At 43.1% G+C, this 23,072-nt stretch overlaps 2 protein-coding genes across 2 annotated transcripts in view; one reads left to right on the top strand and one right to left on the bottom strand.

The window, feature by feature from the left end:
* The first annotated feature begins 1,195 nt into the window (after positions 1-1,195).
* RNF20 (ring finger protein 20, E3 ubiquitin protein ligase) lies at positions 1,196-16,784 on the top strand. Its single transcript, XM_009322532.1, has 20 exons — positions 1,196-1,260; positions 1,519-1,689; positions 1,824-1,991; positions 2,111-2,258; positions 2,421-2,603; positions 3,846-3,964; positions 4,822-4,968; positions 5,149-5,226; positions 5,539-5,658; positions 6,944-7,123; positions 7,319-7,454; positions 8,134-8,255; positions 8,587-8,984; positions 9,571-9,688; positions 11,304-11,453; positions 12,427-12,639; positions 13,778-13,903; positions 14,986-15,126; positions 15,477-15,578; positions 15,813-16,784. Exons 2-20 carry the CDS (start codon positions 1,561-1,563, stop codon positions 15,987-15,989), a joined length of 2,955 nt encoding a protein of 984 aa, XP_009320807.1. The 5' UTR covers positions 1,196-1,260; positions 1,519-1,560; the 3' UTR covers positions 15,990-16,784.
* A 3,862-nt stretch (positions 16,785-20,646) lies between these two features.
* The window catches only part of GRIN3A (glutamate receptor, ionotropic, N-methyl-D-aspartate 3A), a 121,908-nt gene continuing 119,482 nt past the window's right edge, over positions 20,647-23,072 (bottom strand). The window contains exon 9 of the mRNA XM_009322537.1: positions 20,647-20,983. Coding sequence (XP_009320812.1) covers positions 20,647-20,983 — 337 coding nt within the window. The remainder of the gene's footprint in view (positions 20,984-23,072) is intronic.

Below are 23,072 nucleotides of genomic sequence, written 5' to 3'. Positions count from 1 at the left end.
CTGTTCCGCCCACCCCCTCCAATGGCCTAGTCATTTTAGCTAAAATCAATACCCACTGAATTCTGTTGATAAAAGGAGGAAAACGGTTAAATGGAAGTTGTCTCTGTTTATTTTTTGAGATATATTTAATACTTATGTTAAAAGACAGGTTACAGGCTGTGTTGTTTCAGTAACTCATTTAGAAATCATCTTTATATTATTTTGCATATGGTGAAGGGCAGTGTCAAGCTAAAAATCTTGTTAAATGATAATATTTGGCAAAGCAGTGTACCAGCTTAATCTTAAAAATACAGTAGCTTTATTACTTTCAGTAGAACTGCTCAAGTAAAGCAAATACGTAAGAGCAGGCAGGTTTAGTTTGTAACCCTTAGTTTAACTGTAAATGCCATTATAGATTTAAATGGAACAATACAAATCTTATTTGTATGGTCTGCATTTCATTTACTGCTGGGTTTCATTTAGTTTAGAGGTGGAGAGACATCTGCGGATTGAGTTGGCACAGTATCAGTGAATATGGGAGAAGAATGCTGCTTACATCTAATGAAGATATAATTGGTTTCGTTTTCCATCACTAGCTGCTATATTTGTTTTGGAAACTCTTTAAGGAGATATTTGTGATTTTGCTAAATAATATTTTGGGGAACTGCAAGAAATACTGTTCAACCGTAAGAAAAAAACTGTTTTAATGCTGAGGGTCATCAAGTACTGGGATAGGTTGCCCAGAGACATTGCCAAGTTTCTATCTCTGGAGATACTCAAAAGCTGACTGGACAAGGGCCTTGGCAACTTGCGCTGGCTGACCCTGCTTTATTCAGGAGCACTGAGCAGGTGGTCTCCAGACATCCCTCCTAGCCTCAACTATTCTGTGATTCTGTGACTAGTAGTCCAGAGCTTTTCAGATTACATTAACTTGGGGATAAGAACTCTTCAAACATGTCCGTGTCTCTCCTGATACACAGGAAAACTCTTCAAATGGGTCTTTACAAACCTTGGCTCGGAATCGCTGTTCAGTTCCATAGGATTTGTAAGATCACTATGTAAGCTCTTACAGGGCTCATCTTCAAGCCCTCGACTTTAACTGACTTTGAACGTTGATATAACAAGAACAATTCGGTTGGTGTGAACTGAACTGGTGCCACATATACACAGTCTCAGTTGCCTGTTAAAGTCTAACCCAGATCATTTTTGTTAATACAGAGAGAGATCAAAAAAGCAGAGACTGAACCTGCATGAAGATTTTTTTCCAAAGACCGTGATAAGGTACAGTGCTTCCATTTTAACATTACAGAACAGTGGATTTTTTCCCCATCAGCTTGCTGTTTGCAGCGCTAATCCTAGTGGTGTCTTTTAAGACTTAATATTTGACCAGTATTTTCCAAAACCTTTTGAGTTATATGGTCTGTACTGTGTTGGGCATCTTGTTACCATGATGGATCAGTGTGTTAAAAACCCTAAATTGAGTTGATTGTGTGGGTGTGTGTTTGCTGGTTTTTTTTAATAGTGTTCTTTAATGTTCAGGAAAAACTTAAAGAAGGCGGGAGTCTATATGCTTCGGCCACCATGTCTGGAATTGGCAATAAACGGACAGCTGGAGAGCCAGGCCCTTCTGCACCTCCAGAGAAGAAGGCAGGGGTTGAAGATTCAGGGACCACAGTGGAGACCATTAAGCTTGGTGGTGTTTCTTCAACGGTATGTCATCCTTGCACACCCCCACTCAACCTCTTGCTTTTTTTCATCTGGAAACAAAAATATCTCTCTGCCTTCTGTATGAGCCCAGTGATTTGGCTTGTGTGCAATGTGCCCTGACTTGTGCCTCTGCACAGGAGGAGATGGACATCCGGACCCTACAGACCAAGAACCGGAAACTAGCAGAAATGCTGGACCAGCGGCAAGCCATTGAAGATGAGCTACGGGAGCACATTGAGAAACTGGAGCGTCGGCAGGCCACTGATGATGCCTCCCTGCTGATTATCAATCGATACTGGAATCAGGTTAGTAACATGCTTTGTTATTATATATACACACTGTTCCCTTGTCTCTTCTTCCGTTCCACTGCACTCCTTTTATTCACATCCATTCTTTGTCTTGTCTTGCCTGTCCCATCATTCAGTTTGATGAAAATATCCGCATCATCCTTAAACGCTTCGACCTGGACCAAGGTCTTGGAGACCTTTTGTCTGAAAGAAAAGCGCTGGTGGTACCAGAACCTGAACCAGACTCGGACAGTAATCAGGAGCGCAAAGATGAGAGGGAACGAGGTGAGGCACCTGCCTAGGGACAGTGGAAAAAATGGATTTCAGCTGTGGACAATGTTAATGTCCCTTTCTAAAGGGTGACAGAGGCTCTCTGTCATAGTGAAGGCTAGTGATATGTTGCCTGCCAGAGCACATTTACTTTTTTGCACCTCTTTCTGTTCCCAGGTGAAGGACTGGAGCCGGCATTCTCCTTCCTAGCTACTCTAGCCAGCAGCACTAGTGAGGAGATAGAATCTCAGCTGCAGGAGCGTGTAGAGTCCTCCCGCCGTGCTGTTGCCCAGATTGTGACAATGTACGACAAGCTGCAGGAGAAAGTGGATGTGCTGTCCCACAAGCTGAATAGTGGAGGTATGGCCAAGGTGTCTGATCCCTTGCTGATACTCAAGAATCCTCATCTACCCCCAGCTTAGACATGATTCTGCCTTGTAAGCATTAAGGCCCAGTCCTTCTCGTGCTCATTTCTTTTCCAAAATATATTGGCTTAGCTTTCCAAACTCTTGGTAACCAAAACTTCTAATAAAGACTAGTAGTATATGCTATAAGTGTATTATAACTGCCTTCAAATTTGAATGCTGAGAACTCTGCCCAGTGTGTTGGGCTAAGGAAAGGCTTGTTTCAACCAGTAGTGTGTTCGTGCGCCTGAGAAGTTACAGATTACTGTTGAACCTTATCACCTACCTGTCCTCAGCCACTGCGTAAAAGGCTTCATGCTTACAAGTGAAGAAGTGAAATCAGTATTGCAAACTGATGCTGGACTCCTCACTTGCAGTTTAGTAAAAGCTGTAGGAATAACCAGCTTCTCCATTTCCACGGAGTTTTGAGCAAAATGGTAGCCATCTAATGTCTTGGTATGTCTAGTGTAGCCATCGGTTTTGAACACAAAGCAGAGTTCTGCAGAAGAAAGCCAAATGACTAGCTTCTGAAAATTAATGTGGCAGATTGATTTACACTCAGATGACTCTCTGAAGAACTTCATTAGCTTAAGGTTAGAATTTTAATCTTTTGAATGAAAATTTAGGTGGAATATCAACTCATCCTTGGTTTGCCTTCTGTCCAGAGTGTTCTATATGCTCCAATCAAGGAGCTCTGGCAAGTCTAGCATTGGTGTGGCAAAGCATTACTGTCCTTAGTTGGCGGTTTTAAACTCCGTAGTAGCATTGGCGTTAGTGCAATGTGAGCTTGTACTCAGTTGCTGTAATTGTCATCTGGTATGTTAGCTCAAGCCACCTGTTGTAGCAGATTTACGCATGAATTTGATCTGCATTAGGGTGTCACTGGGTTACAAGGGCATGTTCTGTGTTGCTGATACTGACACAATTGGAATGATCTCTGACATTAGGGGATGGTAACTGACAGTCAGAAATGTGTGGTATGTTAAACTGCAGAGCCTTTTGCTTAGTGAATGCAAGTCAAAGCTCTGTGTGGCTGGAGCTCAGACTGTTGGGAAGCACCTGCTGGAGAGATACAGTAAGCAGAAGTTAAAACCAGAAATTTCCTTTTCTGTTTTCTTTTTTCTCTCTTTGCTGTTTAAGAATTAAAAACAATCTTCCTTGATTTCCGTTCATTTCCTTTTCTTTATGCATCTTTCAGATATTTCATTGATGGAAGAAGCAGTCCTGGAGCTTAATACCTACCTCTCACATGAAAATGGACGTCTGCAGGAGCTGGCTGATGTTCTTCAGGAGAAGCACCGAATCATGTCTCAGGAGGTATAAAAAGGAGAGAGAGAAATCCGCTTTGGGGTCCTGCTTAGAAGAATTTGTGGTTACCATAGTTTGGAAAGCAGGTTATTGCCTTGGAGAGGGACAGGAGCAACACGGTTTGAAAGTTGCTTTCTGAACAAAGGTTATGGAAAGCGTTGTTGTGGAGAACTGTACATAGATTTTCTGTGTAATTCGGATTGATTTGCTTGTTACATCACTGAATGGAAGAGTATAACCAAACCAGTGAGTTGAATGGATTTAATTTTAAAAGAAGACAGAGCAGAGGAAGTGGTAAGGTGATGCTGAGGTGGCTGTGTAAACATCTGAGACACTTGATGTGCCATCCTTGTCATTTCAAATTCCTTGGTTTCTCTGCATCATGTATGAAAGTGTAATGACACTAATTACAAGATAATCCCAGTCATTAAGGGATCCATGTTATTGGCAGTATTTGTTTTAGAGGTTTCTGTTCCTTTAAAAACTGTGTTAACGCTGGCCTTGCTCAGTGTTAGACCGCCAGGCACTTCAGGGTCTGTAGAGTAGATGAACATATGGATTGAAAAGATTAAAAAAAAAAAAAAAAAGCCTTTGAATAAGCTGAGGTAGCTGCCTTTGTACTCTGCCAGATATTACCAGCTTCTTGCTCTTTCTCCATTTTCAGTTTTTCTTACTTTCATTACTGTCTTGGGATTCAACCAGTATAAAATTCAGGACAGTTTAAGTAGTCTGTCGCCACAGCAAAAGATGGGTGGAAAGCACATGAATCCAGGGTGTGGTGAATAAGAGAAAAATGAACACTGAGCAGTCTCAGAAAAACGTTGATTCTATTCAATATGCTGTCTGAAACGCTCTTTTGATTGCAGTTCTCGAAGCTGCAAGAGAGAGTGGAGACAGCAGAATCCCGGGTATCTGTTCTGGAGACTATGATTGATGACCTTCAGTGGGATATTGACAAGATACGCAAGAGGGAGCAGAGGCTCAACCGGCACTTAGCAGATGTTCTGGAACGAGTAAGCACCATCCTCTTTGCCAGGAAACCAGAGAAATCGGTGTAGTTTTGAGATGTGTGACATCATCTTATGGTACTTTGCTGTGAGAATCTGTAGAGTACCATCTTTGGTCTTGAATATGCTATATCAGCAGTCTTGGCATTAATTGGCTATTGATGAAATCTGTTGCCTTTTTTGCAGGTGAATTCCAAAGGCTACAAGGTGTATGGAGCTGGGAGCAGCCTCTATGGGGGCACAATTACCATTAATGCCCGCAAGGTAATGTCAGGGGCTTGGTTGTGGGCAAGGGGAAAAATGAAGTCAAGGAGAGCTTGTGCGTAGGGCCATAGATTGGAACAGAATTTAGATACCTCCTTTGCCACAAATCTGGGTGACTCTGGGCAAAACATTTTGTCTGTGTACAAGTTTCCTACTTGAGAAACAGACCTGATGGAATTAGACCCTGTCTCACTTGGTAATGTTACCTGACTGTGAAGTCTGTAATTTCTATTACTGTATAAACAGTTACTTAATTAGTACTGTCAGTAGATACATTCACAGTAGGATTTACAAGCGGTTTATCCCCAACAGTTTGAGGAGATGAATGCAGAGCTGGAAGAGAATAAAGAGCTTGCTGGGAATCGCCTCAGTGAGTTGGAGGAACTACGCCAGGATCTTGAGGAAGTGACAACACAGAATGAAAAACTCAAGGTGAGACATCTGTACCTATCTGAGGATGAAGGTGTTCTGTGTGTTTGGTTGCCCTCTGTCTTGCTGTACTGTGTCTCTGGAAAACCTCATTAATACTCTACTCTGTGCTAGCTGGATTATATTTTGTACAAGGTACAATTTAGCAAGTTTGTGTAACTTATGCTTGCATAAGACCACTTGGTGACACCATGTGGTCATCACTGGAAATTGTAAAGGTTTCTTATTTCCTTTTTTCCATTCTGATTTATTCAGTACATTTTAGTGATGTCTAGTTAAAACTAATCTCACCTCTTTCCAAGTACTGACCCTTCTTCCACCTTCCCTCCGCCCCGTGCAAGTAGAACCAGAGAACTGAAAGAATCAGGGAACTTGTGTAGGAGAGCTAGGCTCTAGAAAGAGTCAATGAACTTAAATCTTTCCCAACGTGGTAGAATAGATAGATAGGAAACAGTGTATGGGTTTCTTATGTCTTAAAGGTGGTAACACGAAAAGCTGTGACCCTGTAGTAGATAAGTATATGATATAGAGAATAATCTAAATTTTATCTTAGTGATCAGTAGATCTGTTAGCCTGTTACAAGAAATGTCTGAGCTGATAACCTAAGTTTCAGAGATGAGATTCCAGAAACTGTCTTGAGGCACCTCTAAATTCTGTTTATTCACATGAGTTTGTTTTGACAGAAACACCATTTGGCTTACAACTTTCTCTTAACTAGTCTTAAGCTGTATGTGTGTGTGTATATATATGTCCGTTTCACTGCTGGTAGCCACAATCATTTGTTAACTTTTTTTGTAAGGAAAATTCAGATGCTGTACTTCTGCTTTCTCTCCTTTCTCTTGCTTTCAGTCACTATGTCTCTCACTGGTAGAAAGCTAACATAATGCCTACTTGCACATGTATTTTCTCTAGTGTTCTGTCATACTTTTCTATGTGTCCATCTTTATTGATTTAGGTGATTATGGTTTTACAGTAAATCCATTGAAAATGTATATCATGTTTTCCAAGCTCGTATCTTTGAGAGAAACTATTGCAGAACCTGAGAATCAAAAACTCGTCATGTGACTATGCAAGAGAAACAGCCTAATGCATATAGAAAAAACATAGATTTTTTTTAAATTGATACTGAAGCATATCACTTGCATCTGCTTCACAGCAATGCTACTAAAGTTCTACTTTCGTCTTTGCTTGTGGCAGCTTGATTCACTGTTCTCCTACCTTGCAAAATACATACCAAAGACAAGGAGATAATTTTTCCTTCCGTGGCATTTTCTTGTGTCCTGACTAGGTTGAGCTGCGACGAGCAGTGGAAGAAGCTGTGAAGGAGACCCCAGAATATCGCTGCATGCAGTCCCAGTTTTCTGTTTTGTATAATGAGAGTCTCCAGCTGAAGGCACATCTCGATGAGGCCCGCACTCTGCTTCATGGCACACGCACCACACACCAGCGCCAGGTGGAACTAATCGAGGTAGCACCTCTGCTCCATCAGGCTAGGGAACATTGTCATCCCACTGACCATCACTGCTGGGTCTGGGTGGCTCTGGGAATGCTCAGGAAATGTATCTTCCTGGCAATAATTCATCTGTTCTGGTACCTCATGTTGATGAGGTGAGAGATACTGCAGGGTTACAGCACCAAGTTCTGTCTCCTTCTTACTCCTCAGAGGGATGAGGTCAGCCTTCACAAGAAACTACGGACAGAGGTGATTCAGCTAGAGGACACCCTGGCACAAGTCCGCAAAGAATATGAGATGTTGAGGATAGAGTTTGAACAGACACTTGCTGCCAATGAACAAGCAGGTATGGAGTTTTTCTGCTGTGCTTAAAAACAAACAAACAACACCCACCCCACCTCCAACGCCCATTAGAGGCTGCATTGCAGTGAAATACCTGGTTTGATTCTTTGTTATTGTTAAATATTTGTTCTGGCAGGTTCTCTATTTCAAAAAACAAAGCTCTTCACGTGTTTTATGGGAGGCCAGTTCCATGTTATCTGACTTCCTTTTAGATGCTGCAAAATACATACGTTTTGCTAATAATTTGGTTTATGACAGGGTATTTTGCATTACTAAAAATTACTTTTGGGGGGGGATTCATTTACAAGTCTGGAATAACAACCTGGATAGGAAACCAGCAATTTTCAAATTTCATCAGAGGAACTAAAGAAGTTATTTCTAAAGTAGCATTTAAATCAGAGAGATTTTTTGTAGTATGACACATTTCCCCTGGGAACGTGGGGAAAAAAGTAATGTTAAGGGGAAATTAGGACTGGGAATTTGCAAGGTCTTATGGTTGCATGTAAAACTGGCATGACTTTTTTCTGCAAATGTGTTGTGTTGCTCTGTTGTGTGGCAGAATGATAATAGTCTTATTTTTGTTCTTTGTCATTGTCACTTAGCTTGTACTCCATCTCCATGAAAGTCCTCGCAGAAGGTTGGCAAAAGTGTGGTTTGTTACAGTTGTGTTTCTGTTTTTGTAGGCCCAATTAATCGGGAGATGCGTCATCTCATCAGCAGCCTCCAAAATCACAACCACCAGCTGAAGGGAGAGGTGTTAAGATACAAGCGCAAACTGAGAGAGGCCCAATCTGACTTGAGCAAGGTATCAGAGCAGGAAACGCCAGAAAAGAGCAGAAAGTGCTTAGGAGAAGGGGGAATGCTGTCACCTTTGCCTGCAATATCAACCTTTCTGATATGGCATGCAGGATGCAATGTACTTTTTGGTGGAGCTCTACACTGTACTGCTTCCACTTACCAAATGAATGGTCTTCCTTTGTACCTGTATAGTGCTCCATGAAAAGTAGTAGCAATTATGGAGCGGGCATGCAAGCATGGATCTGGGAAGAAAAGGGAAGGGGGATAAGGTAGATTTCTGGCTAAGAACTTAATGGTTTGTTTTCTTCTATGTCTTCTTTCTTGCTATTCCACAACAGATCCGCTCTCGCAGTGGTAGTGCTCTCTTACAGTCCCAGTCCAGCACTGAAGACACAAAGGAGGAACCTCCAGAGGTCAAGCAGGAACCTGATGATCCTTCTGCCCAAGTGTCTGTCCCCAAGGCTGCTTCTGAAGATGTTAATGAAATGAAGGCCAGGCGAGATGAAGAGGAGCGGGAGCGAGAGAGACGGGAGAGGGAGAGGGAACGAGAGAAGGAAAAAGAGAAAGAGAGAGAGCGAGAGAAAGAGAAAGAAAAGGAAAAGGAACGAGAGCGGGAAAAGCAGAAGCAGAAGGAATCTGAGAAGGAGAGAGAGTCCAAAGAGAAGGAGAAAGGGAAGCATGAAGATGGAAGAAAGAAGGAGGCTGAAGTGATCAAGCAACTGAAGGCTGAGCTCAAGTAAGAGTTGTTGTTCCTCCCTTTCCTGCTTGAGTAGTGCCCAAACTGGGGTGTTTGTGTGAGATGACTTGTAGCTCGCTCTTATGAGATTAGTTTCATTGAAGTGAGAGGTTTCTGGCACCCTCTGTATCTGATTTGGACAATGTAGTACACTTCTACGACAGCCTAAAGCATGAATTACCAAACCAGATACTGCATGGTGTGGGTCAAGTAATCTTTATTTGTTGCTGTCACAACAATTGCGTAAAGCTTTACAGCTGCAGGTTATTAATAAAGGGCACAGTAGTCTTCCCTGTCTTGGATCAGTACTGAAGCAGAGATGCATAGTTTGTTGCTTACTATTAGGGTACGTGTTTCTTCCCCACCCCACTTCTCTTGGCTTTTCAACCCGTGTGCCCGAACATGTTTCTTCTCAGCCTCCAGCCTGTAATCCTTGACTATTTTACATTACCAGGGTAAGATGAGCCAAGGATGACTCCATATGCATACCATGTGAAGATGAATATTGCTCTGACTCTTATCCTGGATATGTAACAGCATAACTTTCCTGCTGTGTTCTCACAGTTGTCTATCTCCCTGTCTCCAGGAAGGCCCAAGAGAGCCAGAAGGAGATGAAGCTGTTGCTAGATATGTACCGTTCTGCCCCCAAAGAGCAGAGAGACAAAGTGCAGCTGATGGCAGCTGAGAAGAAGGCAAAAGCTGAGGTAAATCTCATTTCTCTTCCCTTTTTCTCTTTAGCGCATTACTTAAAACTTCTTTTCGGATACTCTGCACCTGAACTGGGTTGTTTTTGTCTTCAAAACTGAAGATTGTTCCTCTTCTCATCTTTGTCACTTAGAAGAGAGATTGGAATGGTCTGGAGATGAACAGGGAGATTTTGGGGTGTCCTCCTCTGTGAAGGGATGATCCCTTTGCCCAGGCTGAAGGACATGGTTTCCGCTTTCTCAGTTGCAGATTCAACCAGTAGCGAAGCTGAGCGCATGTCCCAGAGAGATACACACAGAGAGGTTACTCTCATGGCCAGTCAGACTGCCACAGACAAGGTGCTGCCTTCAACAGCATGTACATAAAGGACTCATAAAACATACAGATAGACAGCAAAGTCCCCTTCCTCCTCTTCAGCTGGTAGAGACAGAATGTCACTAGCATGGGCACATGCGCAGCAATCTCTAGGTTCACAGGCACACACACATTCGCAGACCCCTCAAGTACCAGCACAGCCCCTCTGTCTGTCTGGTAGCCCTATGATCCTGAGCCCTCTTACCTTCTTCACATACAGGTCTCACTTGTAGCTAGCACTTACTCCATGCAGCACACATACACATGAGATAGAGAGTTAGATTACACAGAGGCAGTTAAGAAAATATTTAGGAAGAAGATACAAGAAGATAGGACAGGCTGTGGTGATCATGCACAGGGCTGAGCCAGACAAGTGTGTACTGACTTGCCCGCATTTTACATGTGACTAGCTCCTTTTATACCCTTCTCTGTCTAACACCAATTTGTTCATCCTTGCTCTCCCTTCCCCTGCACATCCCTCCTGCGTTTATACAGCTCTATCGGTTCCCACAGCCCTCCCAGTCCAGGATCCACCCCTGGTTTACAGCCTTATCAGTTGCAAAGTCCAGGTTGATCTTCCTGGAAGTGGTGCCTGTAGTTTCTTCGTAGTCTATCAGCTATTGTGACTAGGGAGGTTTGTTTCTTGTCTCTGTTTCCATGTTTGTTTTCTCAGGTCTGTGTCTCTGTATATTTTGTTTCTGGTTTTCTCCTTCCTCCCTCCCTGTCCCCTTAGTTTCCCAATTGACAGGGTCCACAGTCATATAACCTTGCTGGAATAAGCATTCTCACACTCTCACATGCTCTCATTGATTAGTGTGACTGACCAGGTTTGGTTCTTATCACTCCCTCCCTTATCATTTGTCAGGTTTGTGTCTCTCTACGTTTTGGTTATGGGTTCCTCCTTTTATTATCCCTTTTTGTATTGAAAAAGGTCCTTGACCAGTCTGTCTTAAAGGAGCAGATGCTCTCCGTCCACATACCCTTACATATACAACTGCAAGAGACTAATGTTCCTACTCTGATAAAAGATGCTATGGAATTTGCAGAGGTTTTGAAATCCATATCTTGAGCTTACAGCCCATCTTAATGGTCCATCTGCCAGTAACACACTGTCCTGTCAAGATGAGATGAGTTTTCTTTTCCCATGCTTTGAAGGCAGTTTCTCCAATGTTTCAGACAATTGTGGGGAAAACAGGCTCTTAACAATGTTGAGGCCACATTCTTGTGTTTAGTGTCATTTCTGTTTTGTCCTTGCTGTAGCTGGAAGAACTGAGGCAGAGGGTGAAAGAATTGGAAGACAAAGAGAAAAAGGAGAGTAAAAAGATGGCTGATGAGGATGCCCTCCGCAAGATCCGAGCAGTGGAGGAACAAATTGAGTACTTACAGAAGAAATTAGCCATGGCTAAGCAGGTGAGTAGTTTCTGATGATTTCTGTCTTGGCTGGAGCACCTGGGAAGGAACTACCTTCAGGTTACAGCCAGGAAGATTACCTGAGAGAAGGAATTTCTTTCTCCCTATGTGCCAGAGATGTGAGTTTTGTCCCTGTTTATTGAAGGGGGGGGGGAAAACCCCAACCACCCAAAAAACCCAACACTGATGAAAAAAACCCCACACCACCAGGGTGTCACAAAGCTCATGGTGGGGGGTTATGGGGAACGGTTAATTGTTCGTGGCCTAGGTGAAAAGCACAGAGGAGAGATGGATGGATCTTTAGGGAAGGAGGTTACAATTTCTTTTTAAAAGTATTATCTGCACAGTTCATATAATTAATACATGTGCATGGTACCGTGACATACCTTCTTCCACAAAAAAGGGCTTAATATAATGATAAAAGAGCAGGACCACCTCAGTAGGGGAGAGGCAAGCCAGTGACTTGACACGTACTTCTTTAGAATTCAGATTCTTTTTCTTATTGTACCGAACTGTTCTATCTTGTCACTTACTCCTTTAATGTTGAAGCGGCCTAAGTGAGTTTAAGGGGCTTGGCAGCCTGTTAGTTGGAAGCTATTGAATTGTCCGCATGTAGAATTCTTGGCCTAGTGTGTATGACAGCTATTCAGCTAGCTGCCTGAATTTGGGAGTTGGTTTCTGCCCAGCTCTGGCAACAAGTGTGTCACAGCTGGTTTTGCCAGCAGACAAGCCACAGTCTGTGAATGCTTGTGGAGATGACCACCTCTTTTCTACACCTTCGAATTCAGGGCATCTCTGCTGTGATGCAGACTTCTAGGGAGCAGTCTTTTCTGGTTGCTGGGAAGATACTGTTCTGCGATACTGAGACATCTTCCTTCATCTGTGCTAGGCTTGGTGTCTCTGAGTAAAATGTTCAGGGTCATTGTAGGGGGTACAGGAGGCAGTTTTGCCAGAGCCTGTGATTCTTTTGCAGGAGGAGGAGGCCCTGCTGTCGGAAATGGATGTCACAGGGCAAGCCTTTGAAGACATGCAGGAGCAGAACATCCGCCTGATGCAGCAGCTGCGGGAGAAGGATGATGCCAACTTCAAGCTGATGTCAGAACGCATCAAGTCCAACCAGATCCACAAGCTGCTGAAAGAGGAGAAGGAGGAGCTGGCAGACCAAGTTTTGACACTGAAGACACAGGTAACCTGGGAGAAGGAGAGAGGACAACAGAACTGATGGGGGAAGGTGGAGGTGTTGTGGGTTGACTCTGGTAGGCAGCTAAGCTCCACACAGCTGCTTGCTTACTCCCCCATGGTAGGATGGGAGAGAGAATCAGAAGGGCAAAAGTGAGAAAACCGGTGGGTTGAGTGAAAGAGACAGTTCAATAGTTAAAGGAAATCCTGTGCGCATAAGCAAAGCAAAACAAGGCATTCATTCACTCCTTCCCATCGGCAGGCAGGTGTTCAGCCACCTCCAGGAAAGCAGGGACCCATCATGCGTAACGGTTACTTGGGAAGACAAACACCGTAACTCTGAACATCCCCCCGCTTCCTCCTTTCCACCAGCTTTTATTGCTGAGCACAGCATCATATGGTATGGAATATCCCTTTGGTCAGTTGGGGTCAGCTGTCCCAGCTGTGTCCCATCCCAGCTTCTTGTGCACCCTCAGCCTTCTTGCTGGCAGGCAGCATGAGACACAAAGTCTTGATGCTGTGTAAGTACTGTTCAGCAATACCTAAAACAGTAGTGTGTTATTGACGCTGTTTTGGTCCCAAATACAAAATACAGCACCATATGAGCTGCTATGAAGACAATTAACCGTATCCCTGCCAAAATCAGTAAGGGGGGAATGTTCCCCTAATCAACCTAGGTATGCTGCATCAGACTTCAAAGGGACCTGTCATAGTAAGAAACAGAGACTGCTGTATGAGAATAAAATGTCCTACAGGTTCATTGCTATGGAGAGCAGGAGGCAGAAGGAAAGTGGGAAGTAATTTTCCTGTTGTAATGGTACTTCTACATATATATTCTACCATCCTTGGAACCACGGTGGAACTGTTCACTGCCTTGCAGCAATTCTCTAAGCCACCTTCCAAAAAAATAAGACATCTTTGTTGTGAGTATTTGACTGCTAAGTTTTAAAGTGTTCACTGGAGAGGTTTGGATATAGCTCTTAGACTGCTAGTGTGTCTGTTCAGGGAGAAAAAGGCAAGCTGAAGAGGTACTCCTTGGTGATGGGGAGGCAGGGATGGTTTTAGCATGCAGCTTTAATGACAACTCTGAAGACTTGCAGAGCATGCATTTCAGTCCTTCTGTACCTCCTCTCTCCCTTTCCAAGGTGGATGCCCAGCTGCAGGTTGTACGTAAGCTGGAGGAGAAGGAACACTTACTGCAAAGCAGTATTGGAACAGGCGAGAAAGAACTAGGTCTCCGAACACAGGCCCTGGAGATGAACAAACGCAAGGTGAGTGATTTCTTGATTTCCTCTTGGATTGTGAGATGGAGTTGTTGTCTTGTGGGAAGCACAGAAGGCTCCTAGCTGTCATTGGTATTACCAAACCGGATATTCCCTGGTTTTGGACTAGTATACCAGAAGGCTGAGGAGTCCTGAAGAGAGTTCTGGTTAAAGTATTGTAGACTGATGTTTCCTTTGATAAGGAGGAGCAGGTCATAGGTGTTTCTGTGAAAGTCTGATTAGGGAGCTGAAGTAAGGTGCCTTTAAAAGGAAACCTATTGTGAAGGAAGAAACAGCAGCCAGATGAATTTAACTGGGGTCAAAGCTTTTATAGGAAAGATGGGGTTAGTAAAAGGAAAATATGGCTGGGGAACGCTAAGACCTTTAACAAATGTCTAAGATCAATGAAGTAGGTCTGTTATGAGTAAAGTAAGACTAAGTCTCATGGTTGATGCTGCCTTTGTTGTTAAATCTTTTGTAGAAGTGCAGGAACGACATTAAAACAGACAGAAAGGAAAACAGAAATACCACTGTGAAGAGGAGATGGGGAGGAATTCAGCACAATCACTTGTGCTTAATATCACAATCTGGTATTGGGAGAACTTGGCTAATAGATTCATTGGTGCAGGGACAGTTAGAAAGTGATAGGAGAACTGGTGAAGAGAGAAAATGATTAAAAATAAACACTGATCTTGCAGTTCTGTCTAGTTCAGCTATAGAACTGTCTCTAAACAATTTAGTAGAGAAAATGTTAGAAGGTGGAAGGCTGAAAATACTTGAACAAGAAGAGACTTGTGTGGTCATAAGTATTTTTCTAAGTGACGTGCATTGCAGGTTGGCTCTACTGAAGAGGAATGTTGAAGCTAAATGATTAGAACTTGTTAATAGTAAGATATCTTGCTGTTGAAGTAATGTTTAGGGAGTAATTCCAGTTACTCTATTTGGAAGTACCAAAATTAGATTGTAAAAATAGATCTCCAACAGCCCAAGGAGTATTCTGTGAGCGGTCTTGGATTGCCAGGCAGAGGGACTAGAAATCACTAGAGCTCTTCTTCCATGTTTGTTACTTCTATACTGGTTTTCTTTTTCAGGCCATGGATGCAGCCCAGCTTGCAGATGATCTGAAAGCCCAGCTAGAGCTGGCTCAGAAGAAGTTACATGACTTCCAGGATGAGATCGTGGAAAACAGAGTAACTAGAGAGAAAGAGATGTTCAACTTCAAAAGGGCTGAGGTATATACCTCATGCACGATCCTTCAATATCTGTCTGCTTTGGTGTCTGTCTCCTTGTACCTTGAGCTTGGAGTGGGTTTTGACTACACTACTTTTTTTCGGGGTGCAGTTTCACTTTGATTTCAGCTTCATCAGGTCTTGGCTCTTTCAGGTCTTGTCCACTGATAATACATGTGGCACCGGATGATAATGTAATCTGCCGTAAGTCTGTTGGACTGTCGGGGATGAAAGTATGGGTGGAGTGACTTAGCCAGGTGCACTGTTCGCCAGGTGCTAGTTCTCTTTGATCCTTGAAGAAGCTGTGACAGAGAATATACTGCTCATTTATTTGGTCTCTTGTTTTTATGCAGGAAGATATTTCTAGGTTACGCAGGAAGCTGGAGACCACTAAGAAGCCTGACATGGTTCCCAACTGTGACGAGATATTGATGGAAGAAATCAAGGATTACAAGGTGAGTAGATGTCTCTATCAACTTCTGTCTTTAACTCTACTTTAGTCAAAAGGCTGTGTAGTCATGTTTTCAGTATTTGATGTCTCTTGTCTGTACTCTGGCATTGTAGCCCTACCTTGCATTGAAGAAACCACCTTCTCCTTATGAGGAATGGAAGGACCTTCATCTTCAGTCATCTTTTAACATACCTAGTGCAATGCAGTGGGCCCTCACTGTAATGTTTCTGTCTTGCAGGCCCGCCTGACCTGCCCATGCTGTAACATGCGCAAAAAGGATGCTGTGCTCACAAAGTGTTTCCATGTCTTCTGTTTTGAGTGCGTGAAAACACGCTATGACACTCGGCAGCGTAAGTGCCCCAAGTGCAATGCTGCCTTTGGTGCCAACGACTTCCATAGGATCTACATCGGTTGATTCTTTCCACTGGAGTGACGGAAAGTTGCCGCTTACGCTGACCACCTAGCCTCCTGCACTTTCTGTGATTGTCACCTTTGGGGCAGTCAGTGCTTCTGTCAGCTGATCTGCAGTCTCTTCTGGGAAGTGTGGTTAGGGTATGGAAAGAAACAGATTCTGGATCTTGGTTCCTTTCTTGTCCCTTTTCTTTTATTCTTGCCCTCAGTTTTTGTGGATTCTTTGTGCCTGAGAGGACATTTCCCATCCATCACTCACACTGCCAAGTTGGGAACATCTAACTGAAGTCCTGCCTTGATGAGATGGAAGCTGTCTATGGTGCAGCAGAGATAAATGAGGCCTTTATTTCAGGAGTTTGCTTTGGATGTTAATTATTAAATCCCATCAAGGTATAGTGGCATTTCTGAGAGTGAATAGTTTCCCAGTTAAAGGGCCAAATAACGAATGAACAGGTACATCTGTAGACTTCAGTGGAGTGACTCCTTAGACATCTATGTTCCTGAGTCAGGGCAAGAATCTGTAAAGGCTGGTGCATTAGTAAACATCCTCCCTACCCCCAAAAGCAAATGCACATCTTATCTTTCTGCTCTTCTGGATACTAAGATGTTGGAGAATCTTTGACAGTAGCATTCCACTGATGAACCCTGGTTGATGTGGACATCTTCCCCTAGGTTGAGGCATTGCTATCATTGTCCTTAGTTTCCAGAAAAGAATCTGTAGGGGTTACTTTGTTGCAACTTTGCCACAAAGAATAATCTTGTAATGCACAAAATCTAATAAAAGCTGTTGTCTGGGTTATTTTTCTGGTTTTCTTGCTTCTGGTAGTATATGTCTGTGCTCCTGTCCTCTGTCCAGTTATTGGAAATGTTTTTCACAAGCTTTAAGCTTCTAGAGGTATTTTTTTCTTCCTTCCTCTGCTTCCAAAAAATGGTTAACTAAAAGAACCTTTGTCCTTTTGGCGGTATCTTCACTACCTTATTCCTGGCACAACAGAAGAACCAAGATGCTGGACTATTTATGCAGTCATTTTGTCATGGCTGCTGGGAATTTTGTGAAAGGACATGGCATGGGTTGTAGTCTCTATGCTCCCTGTAGTGTAAGGCTGTATTTGAAGTCTGCTCCTAAAATCAAAATGCAAAGTCATTTATTTACAACATTCCTTCATAGGGCATAGTGTTTTTCCTGTAAACTTAACTTTCTTGGAAGGTGCAGCTGTCAGGTTTGTCTCATCTGTGTCCCTTCTCTGAATCATAAAATCTGTATTACCTTTCTGTATTCAATGTAGGAAATAATAGAAACAATAGTAAAGTGAAGGCAAGTCATCACAGACTGTCTTTATAGTATGCATTATTATTTTTATCTTTCTGAAAACATTCAGAAAATATTAATTAAACCTTGTAAATTATGAATCCTGAAAAGTGAGAAGGAACGCATGACCCTATCTTTGCAAGGGAAAGCTGGGATGCTGAGAGTTTGTGGTATGGCTTTGGTTCTGTTACAGCGTCTGTAGAAGAAATGAAAGCAGAATCCTCTCTGCTTTCTCTGGAAGTTGCTCCCTGGATCACAGTTTGTGATGTCAAGTTGGAGAAAGAACAGTGTGTTAGGAATACTAATGCTGATGGTAGATTTTGTGGTACAAATGTTTGTTCATCAAAACCAGGACCTGGGTCACCAACAAACATTGTCCGGATCTTCAAACAGCTTTGCTGTAACAGCAGACTTCCTTTTACAGCTGTGAACAACAATCTGAATTAAACAGTCCTTGTAGAGGTGCAAAGCCCCTTTACCCTTTCACAGTCATTAAGTCACATCACCCTTCTACTGAAAATCAAGTTTGAAATTTTGTGTGTGTACAAGCAGTGTTGGGTTCGCTCTGGCCATGGTAGGAAACAAACGCTTGAAACCGTCTGGATTTGTTTCACAGATGAGGTTTGGAAACTCCTGTTTTCTCTTTCCCCACCAAGAAAAATGTGTTTTCTTATTTTAAAATAATATTTTATTTTAAGCTCAGGAAGTCCTTGAAGCTCATTCTGGAAGTGACTAAATTTCTCTCTCTGCTTATAATTTAAACATTGAGAAACAGTGAAAATTTTAGGTGGTCTGTTTTGACTTGCCAGAATAAGTGGAAATAATTAAAAGTTTATCAAGACTAGAATTATTTCGGGGTAAAAGAAGGGAAGGTGTGACAAGTATTCTTTATCAAAAATATGTCTAAATTAACTGTCTGAGCCAGAGTAATTAAGTGTCGTCAAAGAAAAAGCCTCATCTACAGTCTCCAGTGCCTCTTTATGTCATAGCCAATCCTCCCCGTTTATGCAGTCTGCAGGCATTGACGTGTGTGATGCTCCCCATCCCATAGAAAGCTACGGCAATCTTTTTTTCTGTCTCCTATGGGATCGGGCTGGAGCAATATTTGAGTAAGAAAATAATATGCCAAAACGTGTCTCTGTTGGGCAACAATAACTTGGACCTTCTCCCAAAGGGCTTCTAGTTGGTGCTACAGTTTTTTGGAGCAATCCCTATTTTACATTTGACATGGGAGTAGCCCCTAAGGCACCCACCAGAAATACAGATTTTTGCTTAATGTTAATTATTAGGTGGTTGACATTTTTTCACTTAATTTTTTGTTTTTAAATGAAGAGTGATTTGTTGAAAGATTGGGTATGTGAATTGGAACTCTGAAATAAAACATTTTTGTTTAAGATATCACTAGCATTTTCAATTACTTTAAAAAAAAAAACCCACACTTTTTCTGGGCTTATGCATGTAGAGATAAGGACATAACTGTTGATAAACGTACTGATAAAATTGGGCTGATATATTTCTTTCCTAGTGTTTGTCTCATAATAATGAAGAGAGCAGTGTTCATCTGTTCTAACCAAATTACGTTGGAGGTTGTAAGGTACTGGATGCTACACAAATAAAAAGCTCTTCCCAAAAAGCTGATTATTTAAATGAGGGAGGGTAGGGGTAGGCAACAAAAGCAACCTAAGTGACTTGCCTGTAGTCATCCAGCTTGTCAGGGGCAAGGAAAGAAGGGACATCCTAGGTCTTTCAGACCTATCTGATGTGCGGGGCTCTGCATCCCACTTTCCTGTTCTATGTCCTAATTACTCTTTCCTGTGTTACTGACTGTATTGAAAGAAGCAGACGCACTTGCTGCCCAAAAGCAGAGGCCAAGGACGGAGCAGGGAACAGAATATGAACTCCTCTTGATGAGGCTAATTAGCGTGGGTATTGCTGCTATCAGCTTTTAGTGGTCCATGCAGAGCTTTTAATTTGCAGGTGTTTTTCAAAGGTTAAAGGTGCAAAAAGGTGGAATGCCTGGTGAGAACATCACCCTTGGCAACATTCACGCAAGTGGCTAGAGATACAGGGAGGGTAAAAATGACTTTGGTGATGTATGTGGGAGACCAGAGTTAATTCTGACAGTGATACAAACATTCTTTTTCTCTGTAATACGGGATGTGTTGGGAAATGGTGTTTAAAAATCCATACAAATCTCGTTTAAATAACACAGTCAGTTGGGTTGATGCAGTATTTATTCAGATGCTGAACAGCTTGCCCTTCCTTCCCCTCTACTCATCACCCAGGTGGGAGGGAGCTCCACTCAGTACATTGCCTTTGAAACCGTAACTCTCAGTTCTCCTTCACAGTGAGCCCTGGTCCACAGGGAGGCTTTGGTGACTGCCTTTGACTTTGGTGGGATCTTGGTGTCAGAATAAATCATGGACCAGAGCCCCTTTATGTCACTTTGTCTGTGAGAAAGAACCTTATTGTCAACTGAAGACAGAGAATATTAAGGGAGTAGTTTCACACTGGTAAATGCTTCACCTTGGGCGGTAAATACTGATTTACAGTACTGCCACCCCTCCCTTCCCCTCATCCTTGCTCTGTGCCACCGTGAACCCATCCCCTCACACCTGCTGGTGCAGCTGTTTGCATGGCTTCTCTCTGGGTGGGAGTGGAAGCCGAACCTGGGCTCAGAAGCAGACAGAGGTGGTGATTTGGTTTTTGCCAAGTTATTTTTAAGCTGGGTGAGTTCCTTTATCACGGTCACAGAGCAGCCACATCTGCATTTGTGCTGACAGAGCTGAGGGAATGGTGTGTACTGGGATTGCCACCAAGAATTTGTCTCATGAAACCACAGCCTGTGCCAGGAGGGAAGGGATTGCCAACATAGAACTAGCACCTGGTGTAATAAGGCAACCATAAGGAGCCTTAGCGTGAACGGAGACTAGACCTGTAGATATCACAACAAAAACATACCAACAAGGGACATGCTTCCAATGAGCAGTTTAAATTTCCTTTTTTTTTTTCTTTTTCTTTTTTTTGAGTTAGTGCACAGAAAGGGCTAAAAAGTGGGAACCTCACTGTACTGTCAAGTGGAGGAACCAGGAACTCTCGCTGTTCAGATGCTCCTTGTTTCTCCAGTCCCTTGGAATGGCTGATGTTTGCCAGGAGAATGAGAAATTTGTTATGAAAGGAGGAGGACTCTGGAGGGTGGCAGTGGCTGTGGGCTGCTGCAATTCTGCTCGCTTGAAGAGCATATTGCCTGCTTTATTTTTGCACCTCTTTCTGGCATTACAAAAGTGTGTTACAAATTTTACAGAGGAAGGGGAGAAAGGAAGAAAAGGGGAAAGGGCCCAGGTATGCTGGCCTAGGGCTCTGCAGTCCTGTTTGTCCTCTGATACTCTTCCAGCTCTGATTTCCTGTCCATGGCGAGTTGCAGCTCCTGCTTGATGATTTCGATCTGCTTCTCCAGCTCCATAAGCTCTTGCATCACTGAGGTCCTAGGAATATTGAGGGACTCTGCTTTCCCGTTGGTTGTTAAAGAAGCCGGAGTCTCTCTCCTCACCTGGGGCAGGGGGATGTCTTGGTGCTGTCGGATTGTCACTTCATTTTGCCCTTCATCGGTGCAGATATATTTTTTCCGGTGACAGTTGCCCAGATTGGCTGTATTCCATACAGCATGCTGGCTGTTATCTACGTGGGACCTGAACAGACATGTGAGAGTTAATATGAAATCAGAGCCTGCTCTTATGTGTATGCAACCCTCCCTGTGAGCCATCCTACTGGAAAAATATGGCACTGCTCTTATGAATTACATAGAAATAGTATTCTTTTATCCTTAGAATTATTTTCCTTGAGAAGCACAAATCATGAACATAAACAGCCAAATTTTTGTGATTAAACCATAGCAGAGACTAGAACAGAATCCTAAAATTCATCTTCCCAAAAACTGTTTTTTTGTTAGTTATGAAATGACAGTCCTCTCAACTCCAGCTCAGGAAAATGCGAGTCCTCCTCCAAAGCTTTCTGAAAGCTTTTGTGGTTGCAATATCCTAAGTTCATTACAGCGGTAGTCCTTCGTGTGTTAGTACTCTGTGCTAGCTTGGGCATTTATTCCCATGATGGGGGAAAGAGGCTGCCTAGAGTTGGTGTGGAGAGATGAACGGGAAAGTGTGCCCTTTGGACTTGGAAGTCTTGTGGGGTAGCTGCTTGCGCTTTGGGGGATGGACACGATGAAGCGTATCTAAACCTTGCAGTGTACAGACATGAGCTTCCTGACAAAATAAATAGAATTTGGAGTTTTCATGTTGGGGGAAAAATTTCTATTTGGGAACTTTTTCAAATGCTTCAATGTTTTCCTGCAGAAAAGTCTTTCCAAAATATTTTGATTCCAGAGCATCTTTCCCCTCTTTCTTGGGAACTTCACCCTGCAGCCCTCCCAAATCAGGGCGTTTCCCAGGGTTTATTTCTGAATAGAGGAGCACCCTGTGGCCTCTGTTCTCCAGCTGGAACATAAGGAAGCACAGAGTTTGCTGTTGTGAGAGAGGAGGTTGGTTTTTCTACCTGCTTTACCTTTTGGATAGATCTGTGTGCATTCATTTTATAAACTGAAGTTAAAACTCTTAAGTAGTTGCTCTTAAAACTGCTCCATCATTGAGGTCTTCTGTGGGTATCCTTGGACAAAATGCCTTTTAGTGTGAGCTACCAATCGGCAGGTTAGGGAAAAGGATTAACATTTCAGGATTGGGATTGCTGAAAACAGTTGGTTTAGAGGAGGCGTCCGAAGCTGGGAGTAGATACTTTTCTCACCTGCCTGCAGAGAAGGAAGTTGGAAAGTGGAAATTTCTTTAAAGGAGGTAGCGATCAGGAGTGTTTTCAAAAAGATGGGATGGCAGAGAGGGAGGAGGGGAGGCTTTAGGCAGGAGTGGCAGCCCCAGCCTGGGTCACGCTCTGCAGGGCTCAGGGAACCCCAGCGGGGATGTGTATGCAGGGTTGTTTATTTTTGTGTAGATCAGCGATTTTCTCATACTTCAAAATAAAAGACAGGAAGACTCTCAAGTCTTGTGCTAAACTGGATGTGTGTTTTGTGATGCAATTATGTTAATCCCCTGAAGAGATGAAAACAAACAAGTACCTCTTAAGCACGTTTCAGACAGGGAATAGGATTAGCCTGGGCCAGTAGAAACTGGCAAAGCATTTCCAGGGCCAAGAGCAGAATCCCACCACGCTGCATTTCCACACAGCGGTCTAGACAAAAAAGGTCACCTGGCACAAAGTGGAACTACTGACAAGGGGCTGTGGTGCCCAAAGCTGTCTCCCTGCTGTATAGCTCTGCAGAGCCCATGGTCCCCAGGGTCCTGGGCAGCCAGTGCGACCAACTCGCCTTGGAGCAGAAGTACATGTCTCGGAGAAGCTGCAGCCCTTTGTTTTGTAAATATTTCTGAGAGTCGTATCATTAATCCACAATTTCTGATACATTTTTCTTTCAGAAATCAAAACACAGCTTTTTGATCAGTGTTAGTAACTGACATAGCTTCTGCTGCTGCTGGCGGCGGTGCTGTTGTCTGGGGGTGTGGGCAGGTGGTTTCAACAAAGGCCAGAGTCCACAGTTAACACTCAAGTTTCGTCAAGTAAATGAAACCCTTCACAATTTGGCCACAGATGCTGAGCAGCTCTCATAATTTTTGGAAAGTTAGGACCTGAAAAAAAACCCAGTGGATTTTCTTCCCTGAGGGAAATAGCATAATACAAATTCTTTCCACCTCTTTTCTATATCTTGGTGTTTTTAATAGG

The sequence above is a fragment of the Pygoscelis adeliae genome, unplaced genomic scaffold (genome assembly GCF_000699105.1).
Source record: "Pygoscelis adeliae isolate BGI_AS28 unplaced genomic scaffold, ASM69910v1 Scaffold64, whole genome shotgun sequence".
NCBI lineage: Eukaryota > Metazoa > Chordata > Aves > Sphenisciformes > Spheniscidae > Pygoscelis > Pygoscelis adeliae.
This window is presented reverse-complemented; position numbering and strand designations above follow the sequence as displayed.